This window comes from Chelonia mydas, chromosome 12 (genome assembly GCF_015237465.2).
Source record: "Chelonia mydas isolate rCheMyd1 chromosome 12, rCheMyd1.pri.v2, whole genome shotgun sequence".
Classification (NCBI taxonomy): domain Eukaryota; kingdom Metazoa; phylum Chordata; order Testudines; family Cheloniidae; genus Chelonia; species Chelonia mydas.
The window spans coordinates 34,178,147-34,192,060 of record NC_051252.2 but is presented as its reverse complement, the minus strand read 5'-3'; the positions used below and the strand labels follow the sequence as shown (position 1 = coordinate 34,192,060).

Sequence of the window (13,914 nt, the reverse complement as noted above, 5' to 3'; positions counted from 1 at the left end):
TTTGGTGTTTTTCTTACAGCCCGAGGCCCTTAAGTCCTGTGAATATACCAGAAACGCAGCTTTCACTTGGAAAAAAAAAAAAAAAAAGTTTCTAGCTTTCATGGTTGCAGAGATAAACCTGAAAATGCGAACGCTGATGGTTCTAAAACCACAAGACACGTAAACTTTAAATATTTTTTAAAAAATATTTTAAAATAATTTTTAAGCCAGGCTCGTGATTTTGTTGACCTTACTCATGGCTTTTGAACGTTTGCAATACAGTTGAAAGGTCCCATGTACAGAGACCCCCTCGCCCAAGCCAGCTTGCACCCCCAATTAGTTCAACACTGCTACCACACAGCATATCACGCACATACACACAAACACACAGCGCTCTCTCACTCTCTTCCCTTGGGAGAGATTTTCAGTGTGTTCCTTCTTGTTCTCATTGTGTTTCCTGACTCAAAAGTAAAGACAGGGAGACTGGAAGTACATGTTCCAGGTCTTCACTCATGCCTTAGGGTGTGCAGATTACACCCACGAGGAGTTTTTAACCTAAACACAGACCCACACAGAGTGCAGTCCCACCCACGCCACTCAGCAACAGGGTGGGACCCTGGAAGCTCAGCTTTGTAAGGTAGTTGCTTATATAGAGTTTCCTGGGTTTCCTCTAAGGGCCTGATTGGGCCTTCAAGTGTCAACCCTGCATCATTACTCCACCCTGTAAACCTGTGTGGGAGCTGCAGAGAATGAAGATAACCCCCAGCTTGCTGGAAAATATTAGGGCCATTGGTCCCTTTCATGGCCTGTTGGGGACAAGCTGTTTTTCTTTTTGTTAAAGGAAGTTAATGTTTGCCAAAGACCTGGACACCTGACTAGGAACCAAAATGTATTCAAGATAACAATGGATTGGTTTCCATGGCAGCATGTTTCTCCTTTGGTATTTCTGGGGGCAAATTCAGAAGGATCAAGGGCAAGATGACCCCTAAAGAGCTAAATGTGTCTGCCAGCAAACTTGTTCCCTTAGAAAATCTTTAATCAAATACTTAAAGACTATGTAAATAGGCTCTGACTTTTTGCTCATGTGTGATATGCTGTGCGGACCTTTCATTTGGCCTGTTTTTAAATAGCACTCCTTTCCTTCCTGGTACTTTTCTTTTAAAGGGCACATATTACCAAACTTTACTGCCAGTGTATAAATATGCAGTCAAGCAATAACAGCAGTAAGTAAAGAGTGATATGGGCAGGCTTATACACCTCTGTTGGGAAGTGAATGCGTAACAGGGAAAAGCACACACCCCATTACAGTAGATGTTAAAATAAGGGAAAAAAAAAAAAAAAAAGCAGGCATATACTGGAATTGTAACTCAGTACTACATTTAGGGCAAAGAACAAAAGCCAACCTATTTCCATTGCCGGATGGACAACAAACTTAAGCTCTGATCCTGCAAACCCATACATATATATGTAGAGCTGGTAGAAAAATCCAGTGTTTCCGTGAAGAACTTGAATGAAATGGTTTTGTTTAACATTTTCTGTGGAAGATTTTGATTTTTGTGTGTGTTTTGAACGGAAATGTTCATTTTGTTTTGGTTTTAAACACCAAAATGAAACAAACAAACATTTGACATGAACTGCTTTGTTCCTTTTTGATTTTTTTGTCCCCCCCAAAAAAAGTTGAATTCAAAAAACTTTTTCAAAAAATATTCCAACTTTCACTAACATTGCATTTTTTTGTTCGAAAAAAAGAAAGGTTGGAACATTTGGACCCGGTGTGCGTGTGTATGTGAGCAATTCGTACAGTCCCCAAGCTATTGGTGCAGCACCAGCTCCACTAAGAGAAAACTAAATTAAGAAAAATTCAGAGACATGAATAAATTGCAACACAGAGAAGGAGCACAAAAAGTACAAGGCACAGTAGAATGAAAGGAATGGAAAAACAGACTGAGCAATAGAACCGGGAGAAAAATGGAAAAAGTTTCATGATGACATTTTCCCTTCCTCCCCCCTCCCTCAAAAAATTTCAAGCTCTGACATTTTTAAACAAGTGCTACTGTTTAAGAAGTTCTTCAATGGAAAGGGACAAATTTTCCAATCCAGTGGGGGCAAACATTTAACTGGAGATGCACCAAATCTGATTTGCAACCTAGTTCATTTTGTCAGGTCACATATATTTTAGGTGTAAATTTTGCCTGCAAACAGGGGTGATGGACCTTTTGAAAATCCCATCCAAAAGGTTATACAGTCAACTTTGTCTTGACTTTAATTCAGAATTATTGATTCAGGGTTTACACTATCTTTGCCTTAATAAGAAAAGGCTTTGGAATTGAAAGATTATATTTGCAAGGCCCATGTCATTGCTAGTGGCTTTTGTGTGAATGCAGCAAACAATAATTCCAGCCAAAGAGGGCATTTTTCCTATTAAAAGAGAGGGAAATGCCTCACCTATGTTCATATATAATTCTGCCCATCTATCTCTACTCTCGCTACAGTATTTACAATGCTCTGCACACAAAGCTATGAGAATCATAGAAATGTAGGGCTGGACAGAACCTTGAGAAGTCAAGTCCAGCCCCCAGCACTGAGGAAGGACGAAGTAAACCTAGTCCATCCCTGACAGCGGTTTGTCCAACCTGTTCTTAAAAACCTCTGGGGTTGGGGATTCCACAACCTCTCTTGGAAGCCTATTCCAGAGCTTAAATAGCCTTATAGTTGGAAAGGTATTCCTAATATCTAACCTAAATCTCCTTTGCTGCAGAATCCGCCCAGGGCTGGATGGTATCCAACAATGCTCACAGAGGAGAGCAAAAGAAGGAAGCAGCAGATTAATGGCATGCTGTTTCCCACTCCAGGAGTTCATCAAAGGTCCCTCCACAGGCATACTATGTGTTGGGGTCTCACTCTATTTGTGGAGGCATGTTGGAGAGCTAGGGAGCAGCCACTCAATGCATCATACTCCCCTTTGAGCCTCTTCATAAATCTTTAACCCTCCCTCTGACTTTTCTCTTCCTTCCAGCCTGAAAGCGAGGAGGGAGGGGACAGGGGTAAACCAGTGGCAGCCTGGCTCCCAGCGGAACCCTGGGGATACAAACCATGGTGGGGAGCACTATCCCCATGAAGGGAAGATAGGCAGGAAGCAAACCTTGCAGGCCAACCATCGTTCCCCTCCTGGGAGTTTTGCTGCAGTAGGAGACTATGAGACCCATGATAGCTCCTGAACAGATTCATCTCCATCTGATATCAGGCACTATCTGTGCGGGGAAAGCACCATTAGAGATGTGTGAAGCTACTATAGCACAGCTCAGAAACTGATCTCTGCAGTTTGGTTTTAGGGTTTAGAAGAGACCAGCACTTGGTGTTGATCATGGAGGATAGAGCTGGACAAACTCCAACCTCTGGGGAACATCTCCCTGCCCTCAGGTCCCTCAACCAGCCCTAAGTCCCCCAAGCAAAGGGTATATATATGGAAGAGGGTGGAAGAGAGCAGATCCCAGCAGTTTCAGAGAGAATGAGGTGACTGTTATGAGGAAAGGTGTGTGTGGGGGGAGACAGAAGTTAAAGTGGAGGTTGAACACCCACTGTCCTTGTCGTCTGCTTGTATTGAAGTTGAAATCAAGGCTATATTAGGAGGTTTGATATGAACATAACCCCTGACTCTGTGTCCTCCTGTTGTGGCAACGCCATGAAAAAGGTCTTGAGTTGGCTACTGCCTCTGAGCTCTGCCTTAATGAGCTTGAGCCCAGATTCCCAGACATATTTAGGCTTCTAGCTTCCAATGAAATCATTGGAGATCCAGGCCTTTAGCTCAAGCTAACAAAACCTATATTTTTAGCAGTTCTTGCTTCTGTCTCAGCAGCTGACTTGGCTGTGGGTGTCATTACATAAATATTTCAGAGTAGTCTACCTTTTACTCTATTCTAAACTTTCCACTTTCAGATTTTCTGTTTGAATCATGTTTGCGCCTTAGCTCACACAAAATTGTTGTTTGTCTTACTCTAGCCACTGAGATCAACGGAGATCAGAACTCCATTTTCCTAGGCCCTGTGCACATGTATTTTCAGAAACAAACTCAGATCTGAGAAGTTAACAATTTTAAACAGAAGTTTAAAACAGGAAGTTTAAATAGAAAAGACAAAGAATTATGATTCCCACTTTAGTGATGAATAACCGAGGCACACAGAAGTTAAATGACTTTTTGAAGGGGGGCTTAAACTTCTTTATCCCTCTATTCGTCACTGTAAAAGTCTTTCCAAGTAGAAAACAGATGGAGTATTAGTCAATTACCAGACAATAACAAAAGCAGGGAATTGATTCTTGAGTTATCACATTATTATTATAACCATTAACATGGCATAATTTAAACAATGATTGTCAATGGCAACAATATAATAAAGTCTTGGAGCACTTGTGTGTGTAGTAAATTAAAACTTTTCTTCCAATTGGATGTAACAACCCTGTTTGGCATTATGCTTTCAGAATATAATGGCATCCTAATGGATTCTCCATGGATTACCACTGAAATTGTTTTGACATGTTAATATCACATCCTAATGGCATTGTGGAAAGGTCTCCAGTTGTACATTTAAAGGATTTTAGTATCTTTGTAGACTTGCATTGAAATCATTCTGATGTATTTGCATTGTAATGAGGTCTCTGTGGACTTGAATGGAAATAATTTCCCCAGATTCTTCCTAAACTTACACTGAAAATGTAGGCCTTTAGGAACATAAGAATGGTCATACTGGGTCCGACCAATGGTCCATCTAGCCCAGTATCCTGCCTTTTGACAGCAGCCAGTGCCAGATGCTTCAGAGGGAATGAACAGAACAGGGCAAACATCAACTGATTCGCCCCCCTGTTGTCTAGTCCCAGCTTCTGGTAGGCAGAAGTTTAGGGACTCCCAGAGCACGGGGTTGCATCCCTGCCCATCCTGGCTAATAGCCATTGATGGACCTATCCTCATTAACTTATCTAATTATTTTTTTAATCCAATTATACTTTTGCCCTTCACCACATCCCCTGGCAATGAGTTCCACAAGCTGACTGTGCGTTGTGTGAAGAAGTACTTCCTTTTGTTTGTTTTAAACCTACTGCCTATTAAATTAATTGGGTGACCCCTGGTTCTTGTGTTATGTGAACGGGTAAATGACACTTCCTCATTCACTTTCTCCACCCCAGTCAAGATTTTATAGACCTTTATCGTATCCCCAGGTCCCCCCTTAGTTGTCTCTTTTCTAAGCTGAACAGTCCCACTCTTCTTCATCTTTTATATGGAAGCTGTTCCATATCCGTAAACATTTTTGCTGCCCTTCTCTGTACTATTTCCAGTTCTAATATCTCATTCTGGAGATGGGGCAACCAGAAACCGCACACAGTATTCATGGTGTGGGTGTACCATGGATGTATATAGTGGCATTGTGATATTTTCTGTCTTATTATCTATTCTTTTTCCTAATGGTTCCTAACATTGTTAGTTTTTTTGACAGCCGCTGCACCCTGAGTGGATGTTTTCAGAGAGCTATCCACAATGACTCCAAGAGCTCTTTCTGGAGTGGTAACAGCTAATTTAGACCCCATCATTTTGTATGCATCGTTGGGATTATGTTTTCCAATGTGCATTACTTAACATTTATCAACACTGAATTTCATCTGCTATTTTGTTGCCCAGTCACCCAGTTTTGTGAGATCCCTTTTGTAACTCTTCACAGCCAGCTTTGGATTTAATTATATTGTCTAATTCTGCATCATCTGCAAACTTTGCTACCTCACTGTTTACTCTCTTTTCCAGATCATTTATGAATATGAATATCAGTCCCGGTTCAGATCCTTGGGGGACCCTGCTATTTACCTCTCTCCACTATGTAAACTGATAATTTATTCCTATGTTTTAACCAGTTACTGATCTGTGAGAGGACCCGCCCTCTTATCCCAGGACTGCTTACTTTGCTTAAGAGCCTTTGGTGTGGGACCTGGTCAAAGGCTTTCTGAAGGTCCAAATACACTGTACGCACTCGCTTGCCCTTGTGTACATGCTAGTCCGCATTGTAGTGTCATATTATAGTGGTATCATGTTCTGCATAGACTTGGACTGGAATTCAAGGAGATCATGTGCTCACAGAGAGAGCAAATACTCATAATTATTTACTATGCTGTAGCAAGAATGTCAGAGCCAGAAGACTGCAAGTTCTAATTCAGAATAAGCCACTGACTGACTATAGTTTCCTGACTGTGAACAAGTGACTTGACCCTCACGCAAATATTGGCCAAATCAATGGACTGGAGTTTAAAAACTGCATTTATGTTCCTCTTCATTGGGTTAACAGATTACCAAAAGAGAGAGATTATTTTGCTATCTCACATCACAGCAAGATCAGAATTTTTTTTTTGGCATCCCAGCCACGTCTCCATTTTACTCTGTGAAGTTGGGCTGTGTATGCCGTAGCATCGCATAGAGGAGCAAAAAGAGGATGGTCTCGGTCTCCCTCTCTCTGCGTAGCACTAGTGAGGCTACATATAGAATACTGCCGACAGTTTTGGCCAACTTGATACTAGAAAGAAGACAACAAATGGGAAGGACTGAAGAGCAGATTAGAGAGTTGGAGGGAATAGCTTTTGAAGAAAGATTAAGAATACTAACTGCAACATACAGAGCTTGGGCAAATCATGACTAAAGGGCACATAAACTGCCTATAAGTATTTGGAAGGTGCAAATGCCAAGGAGGGAAAGCAATGTAGTGTTATAAACAAAATGAATCAATCCAGGTACGGAAGAAAGGATGAAATCAGATTCCTCTTACCCATGTGAATGGGTCCAAAGGTCAACACCTCACATGAGTATGGCAAGGATCAGTTACTTTGTTACTTGAAAATATCCAATCCTATCATTATTATTAATTCTACTACAATAGATCCTAGAGGCCTCAACAGAAATCAGAGCACCATTGCACTGGACAAACCCATAGTAATCAGAGGCAGGCCCAGCCCCAGAGAGCTTACAGAGTGGCTAGAGGAAAAATGTAAAATAGAAAGTCAAACATATGGAAAACCACAGAAACCAACGATTTCATTCTCTCATATTCAGTGGCAAATAGAGGGGACACCAAAAAAGGTATATTTCAGAAATGTTCCAAAACCACATTTCATGAACATTTTTGAGAAGACAAAAAAATCTTTCTGAAAATGAGTGACATTTTGAAGATGTCCGTGGATTATTTTGTAAAATAAAAATGAAAATAATGATAAAGTGCCGTCCGAGCAGCTGGATGTCTCATCCCACTCACTAATAGGCTCTATTCTGAACTGAAGGAATCACCCATTTGGAAGTTCATCCTCAGGACTCATTCACATCCTTGGGCCTTTCTGCTCAGAATACCGGCCTACATTGTTTAAATGTCTGACCCTAAAGTCAGTGCAAACACAATGACATATGCTGCAAATCTGAGTATTGTTAGCGAAGCCTTGACATAAAGATGAATGTTAATACTTACGATTTATCATAGAGCTATTCAGCTTGCACACACATTAACTAACCCACACAACACCCCAATAGGCAGGTCAGTGTCGTCGTTACTATTATCCTCCATTTTAAATATGATGATAAAACAAAGTAGCACCACAAAACTGCCAGAGCTATAGAGAGGTAATTGTTGCCAGCAATGCACAGTAGGCTTAGCCCCAACTACATACCACATTTCATAACTTACAGGCAAGAGGCATAGGGAATCCTTACCTCCCGTTCTGGCTCCCCATTCCCAACTGGCTGATATTTCTGGGCTAAGCGGAAAAGTGACCCTTTCTGGAAGAGTTTGGAGAAGCGTCTTTCTACCATCTTTCCTTTGCCTCAGCAGCAGCTCCTCATTCTGCTGCTGTTGCTTGAATGTCACCTGTTCCAGGCTGTGGCTCAAATTCCCTTGCAAGCCTGGGTTGTAGCTACAGAAGAGGGATTGGCAGGTGTTACCTGATGCCTACAGAGGAAGCCACGCCCACTGCCAGCAACAGGTGCCTGGGAGAGGCTGCACACCCTCCTTCACTTTGGCGGCTTAGAGCAGCAGATACCTACAGGGTGCTTAGCTTATTCAACTCCATGCCAAAGGATTCCTGTGTGTGCTTAGTCAAACCCATGGTTAGTATTTGTATGGAGCAGTCTTGGCTGTAACTCAGGATGCAGTAGCTGTTAAGGGAGTGTAAAGCAATTGATTTTTGCACTTGAAGGTCTTTCAGCTCTATTGTTTCCCCCACACTCTGATAAAATGCAACAGCATAGAATCATAGAATGTCAGGGTTGGAAAGGACCTCAAGTCCAACCCCCTGCTCAAAGCAGGACCAATTCCCAATTTTTTCCCCAGATCCCTAAATGGCCCCCTCAAGGATTGAACTCACAACCCTGGCTTTAGCAGGCTACTGCTCAAACCACTGAGCTATCCCTCCTTCCTTCCCTATGCTGCATTTCAGCATTAGGCAGAAATGGTGGCTTGTTTTCCACAGGCAGTTCCATGCAAATGCAGGGCGTGGTCACTGCTGAGCTGTTTGTAAGTTCGCAAGGTGAGTGTGGGGGAATCACTGGGGGAAAGCTTCCTTAAGAAATGTTCAATTCAGTGTGAGTGAGTGAGACAAGGTGGTGAGGTAATATCTTTTATTGGACCTATTTCTCTTAGTGAGAGAGACAAGCTTTTGAGCTCACACAGCGCTCTTCTCCAGGTCTGGGAAACTTATTTGGTATGTCACAGCTAAATACAACATGGAACAGATTGCTTAGCATATGTAGTTAATATATATTTAAGGGACATTTCAAGGTGAAGTATGTCGGTGTCAGGGGAGACAGAGGAAACCACAAACTCTAATATACTTGTTGGAAGACTGTGATGCTCCCAACTTGTTAAACATCTTGAATTCATGCCAGTTTTTATCTCCTAGCAAAAATGTCCAGTTTAATTTTATGTAGATTTACTTGTAGATCCTTTCCCTATTTGGGGAGCATTTTTGTGGTGGATTACAACCTGCTTGAACAATACTTAATCAGTTACCCCTTTCCCGTGCCCACAAATTCTCATCTGTTGACATGGAGCGTTGTCTTGTGGTTTGAACCAGGGCAGTTGAATCAGAATTCCTGGGTTCTCTCCCTAACACTTTCATTGACTTGTTAGATAAGTCACTTAGCTCTAAATTGCCAGTTAGGACTAACTTTGTGGAATTAAAGCACAGCCCGGAGTTTTTGGTGGCATGAAGATTAGAGCTGTGTTGGAAACGGAATTTTCTTCCCCCAGCAAATTTTGCATTTTTGAAAAAAAAACACAACCCAACAACCCTCCTTCTGAATCTGAATGAAATTCAGATATGCAAAATTTCCCACAAGATGGTCATTAAAAAAAATCAGTTTTGGAATTTTTCAAAAATGTCCAGTCCTGGCTCCCTGGCTCTATTGCAATCCACCTGGTGAGCTGCTTAGGAGCCACAACCCAGGACGCCCTAACGTCCGGGAAGCCCCAGGTCTGTGGCAGCCTGCCAGGTAGGAATCCTGCCTTGGTTCTGCCTCAAGTTTTCTCACAAGCAACACATTGTTGTGGAATGTTTCAATTTCAATGATCTGTCATTTTCTAATGGGAAGATGTTTCCTTAAAAATTTCCAACCAGCTATAGTGGAGATGCACCACCCCAGTGGGATATCTGGAAGCTTTATGTCTCAGGCTGGACTTCCAGGAGCCCTGGAGATCACAGACATTACAACTCATTCAAAAGGCATATGCTACAGACCTATCTCCATTCAGCCTAGCTCAAAGATTACGGGGACAGATCCAGGTGCAGAAGGCTGGGGCTAGTTCTTACTTCAGAGGGGTATTGTGAAATGTCATTAACTGATTGCAGATCATTTGGAGACTTTTAAACAGAATGTGCCTTAGAGTACTGAGCCCAGTTATACTATTCTTAGCCATCTGGCTGCCTAATGAGAAGTCCTTGCCAGCTGAACTGCTCTGGATGTGCCATAGGGTAAATGAAAGGGGTTCATGAATTGCTGGAAGGTGGTAATGCTTATTCACCTGGGAAGACACCAGAGGATGGTGTTGGACATCTGCTTTCAGATCTGTCACCCAAATTGTTCGATGTTTGAAGGAGGGCCCTGTGCAAGGTTGCTTGGTGCTTAGAGCTGCCATGTCACCAGTATGCTGAAGACACTAAGCTCCATATTTGCTTTACCTCTGTTTCCTGATTTCCTAAGACGAGGTACGGATCTGGACAAAAGCCAGCAGGCTCAGCTGAGTCCAGATAAAGCGTTTTTCAGGGAAATAAATTCTGCTCAGAAAGTGAGATATTAATGACTCATTTGAATGTGTCTGTTGTAGTTTTTAGTCTTAGGATCATATCAGATGTCTCCCAGTTTCCCAGGTAGCAAAAGTGTCTGGAAATAACTTCTTTCATCATCAGCTAACAAAGAGACCGTTTAGTCTGATAGCTCTCACCAGACACCCATATGGCTAGTCTACTGCAGTCACTCACCCACATACAGGACCAATATATAGATCACGAAAGGATCAGGAGGCTGGGGCACATGACTTATGAGGAGAGGCTGAGGGAACTGGGTTTATTTAGTCTGCAGAAGAGAAGAGTGAGGGGGGATTTGATAGCAGTCTTCAACTACCTGAAGGGGGGTTCCAAAGAGGATGGAGCTCGGCTGTTCTCAGTGGTGGCAGATGACAGAACGAGGAGCAATTGTCTCAGATTTCAGTGGGGGAGGTCTAGGTTGGATATTAGGAAAAACTATTTCACTCAGAGGGTGGTGAAGCACTGGAATGGGTTACCTAGCGAGGTGATGGAATCTCCATCCTTAGAGATTTGACAAAGCCTTGGCTGGGATGATTTAGTTGGGGTTGGCCCTGCTTTGAGCAGGGGATTGGACTAGATGACCTCCTGAGGTCTCTTCCAACCCTAATCTTCTATGATCATGCCAATTTCCTGCCGGGTCTACAATTCATGTATTTTGTGCAACGTCCCTGAACAGAGGTTTCCTTAGCCAGGCACAGATGGCTGGCAAGTTATTATCTACTGATTTCCATATTTCACTGATTCGTTTGGCAATAGCAGATGGAAGGCCAATTTGTCTGTTTGTGTTTGTTTACACTATTGACTTCTATGCAGTGTAATCCAGTTATACCACTGGACAATTTGGCCTGGAATTTTCATTTCCTTGACATTATATGAGCTGAGAATAATCAGTGCTGAGGAGATGGAATGGTACAGTATGATAAAAAACACAGACTGCCCAACCACAGAAGTGGAGCAGTACAACTGGACAAGCATAATACCGTCTGCTACATAGTTTGTAGCTTGCGCCCCATCATAGAATGGGGCTTCAGCTAGCATTCAGTGCTATTATCAGAGGTCAAGACCCTGAGACATAGCTCTGTCGGCCTTTTTGTGTTAATTTAGGCCTGTTTGAATCAATTATATTTCAGTTCCCATTCAGCTGAATAAATACAGAATGAAAGTGCAGTTCACTCAGAATATTCACTGGACATTTCATAAGAATTATGGAAGTGGAGGAAGTTTTCTGTTGTTATTGCTTTTGATTTCTGTGTGTCATGCCCTTAAAAGGAAGTATCACTCCTTTGGCCATTACAATGTACAGAAAATTCATGGCATGAAGAATCCTTGTAGAGACGTTAACATTAACAACGTGGGCCCCGATACAACTTGTATTCCTAAGTGCTGGCATAGCAACTCAGATCCTTATTATATCATATGATTATTATTATATATCGTGCCTGTTTAATTTTACTTAAAAAAACCCAACCGTCTAGGAATGCTAATATTTTAAATAGACAGGAATCTTTTTCTCCGAAGACCACAGAAGGCAGAACCATTATAAATTAACATCCTTCTAGGCTACAGGAATGCAAAATGGCACATCAGGGGAAAGTAAGATGCCACCCGATTGCCGGTGATCTAAAGCAAAGCTGATTACTATTAAGGCAAATAGTCTGTAGTTACATAGGGTGACAAGGAGCAGAGAATCATGTAGTACACAATTGCACCCTCTGTCAAAGAGATCACCATCAAATTGAGTGGTGAAGGCTAACATCTGGCTCTACAGCATTCTAAGGAGGCTTCTCTGCATATGGTGTTAAAGAGGATAATATGTACATGACTCCTAGCAATGAAATGTTAATATTAAGAAAGACTAAAAAGGATACATGCTTGCAAAAATGTGTCATCACCATTTCAAGATCGGCTGACTCATGGCTTTATTTAGTCTTGGCAACCAGCTTCTGGTATAGGCTAAATCCTGCCCTCAGCATGAAAAGGCATCTACACAAGACTTTCAAGTGAAGATCTCTTCTAGTAAGTGATAGGCTGCATTGAATCAGGTCCTGCACAGAGCAGAGAACTCAAGGTTCATGTGTCTGGGGGTACTGTGTAGGGCTAGTGCAACCCTATGCGGTATCTTTGAGGACCACTATATTACATTTATGAATGGTTTATGTAAAAGAGTGTTTTATTTCATGGGAGTGGGGGGATGGTTACCACAGCTCCTTCAGGAACTAAAAACAGGTGAGGGGTGATTACCCCTGGGGATTATGAACAGCTGCTGGGAAGCACCACCCCCTGAGGCTGAGTTTTCCAAAGACTCAAACAAAGAAAGGGCTTTTGATATAAAAAGGTGAGCTTGAAGTGACACAGGGCCTCTTTCTGATCCAGCAAACAGACAGGATCTTCTGTCCAAGGGGAGCCCCGATGCTCACAGTAGGCCCCACCAGGGCCCCATACTCTGATGGGTGACTCCTGGTATGTTTAGTGGGCAGTTAAAACTGTGCATTGTTCTTATTATGTTTTCTCTGTGATGCTTTTTCCTCCTACAGTACTTGTGTTCCCTGCTGTTGGCACTTACAGCAATTCGCAACGTAGACCCCCCCCCCCACACTCGCTGCCACCATAGTGTCACAGTTTCAGGGTTAACTGCACCCCCTCCAATGTTCCCTCTAATTTTTTCTATCCATGTGCAGAATGAATTTTGTTATGGCCACCACCATTGAGGTAATGTGCGATTGTGTGCCACCAGTAGAAACCAAAAACCTAGACATATGTCCCTTCCAGTCCTACACTTCTATGCTTCTGTGCTGTGAGCCTCACAGTGAGATCTGTTCTGCCATAAGAGAAGCAGCACCCATTAAAATGAAAATTGCTTTGCCAATTGCCAGTGAGCCTTCCGAAGCCAAGCCTGCTACACAAGTCCTCTCTCTGACCTCAGGGACGTGTGTGTGTGGAGCCTTTGGGCCTCATTGTGCCTCTTGTGTTTGTGTGAGCTGGAAAAGTCATAAACAGGAATCTGACATGGCCCTCTCAGAAGAATGTAACCTGAGTGCCCAGTGTGGGTGTGAGGTGGGTATACAATCAATATACATTAGCTAGATCCAACCAGTTGGATTGACAGAGGCTCCCCAGCTAAACAGCCAAACCAGACTTTCTTCTTCTGCTGGGCCATGCTAAAAGCAGAATATTTCAGGACTAGCACTAGATATACCCCAAACACCTGCCCTGATCCTATTTCCATCTGATCTCATCCAACCCCAATGCCACTGAACCCCTTCCCCAAACACAATTCAAAAACTGTTCTCTCTCTGGCGGGTAAACTCATGATTCGTTGCCCCTACTACATTTACAGTTATGGAGAGGTGAGGGGAGGTGCATCCCTTGCTATACCTGTACAACAAGAGCAGCAAGTACAGTGCACCCATCTCAGAGTGTGGGTGGAGAGCAGGGGGAAATGGGGGTCATGGCTCTCCTGGCATCTAGAAACACCTTGGTTAGCAGCATCCAGCCCCCTACTTCGCGCTGAGCTGAGACCTGGGTGGGTGAGCTGGGGTGGAGACTCTGTGCCCCTTCCCTCTTCTGTAGCTCAGTCACATAGGGGAAGGCATAATTTAGCCCTTACTCTCCTGCAAC

General features: G+C 42.8%; 1 protein-coding gene across 2 annotated transcripts in view; it reads right to left on the bottom strand.

Moving 5' to 3' along the window:
• Positions 1-7,977, bottom strand: part of ATP2C2 (ATPase secretory pathway Ca2+ transporting 2) — a 44,051-nt gene extending 36,074 nt beyond the window's left edge. Inside the window, exon 1 of one of the 2 annotated variants that reach the window (XM_037878096.2) lies at positions 7,709-7,977. In XM_037878096.2, coding sequence (XP_037734024.1) covers positions 7,709-7,807 — 99 coding nt within the window. In that variant the 5' untranslated portion in view covers positions 7,808-7,977. The remainder of the gene's footprint in view (positions 1-7,708) is intronic. The other variant, XM_043526093.1, reaches the window with a different exon arrangement.
• Between the last annotated feature and the right edge of the window lie 5,937 nt (positions 7,978-13,914).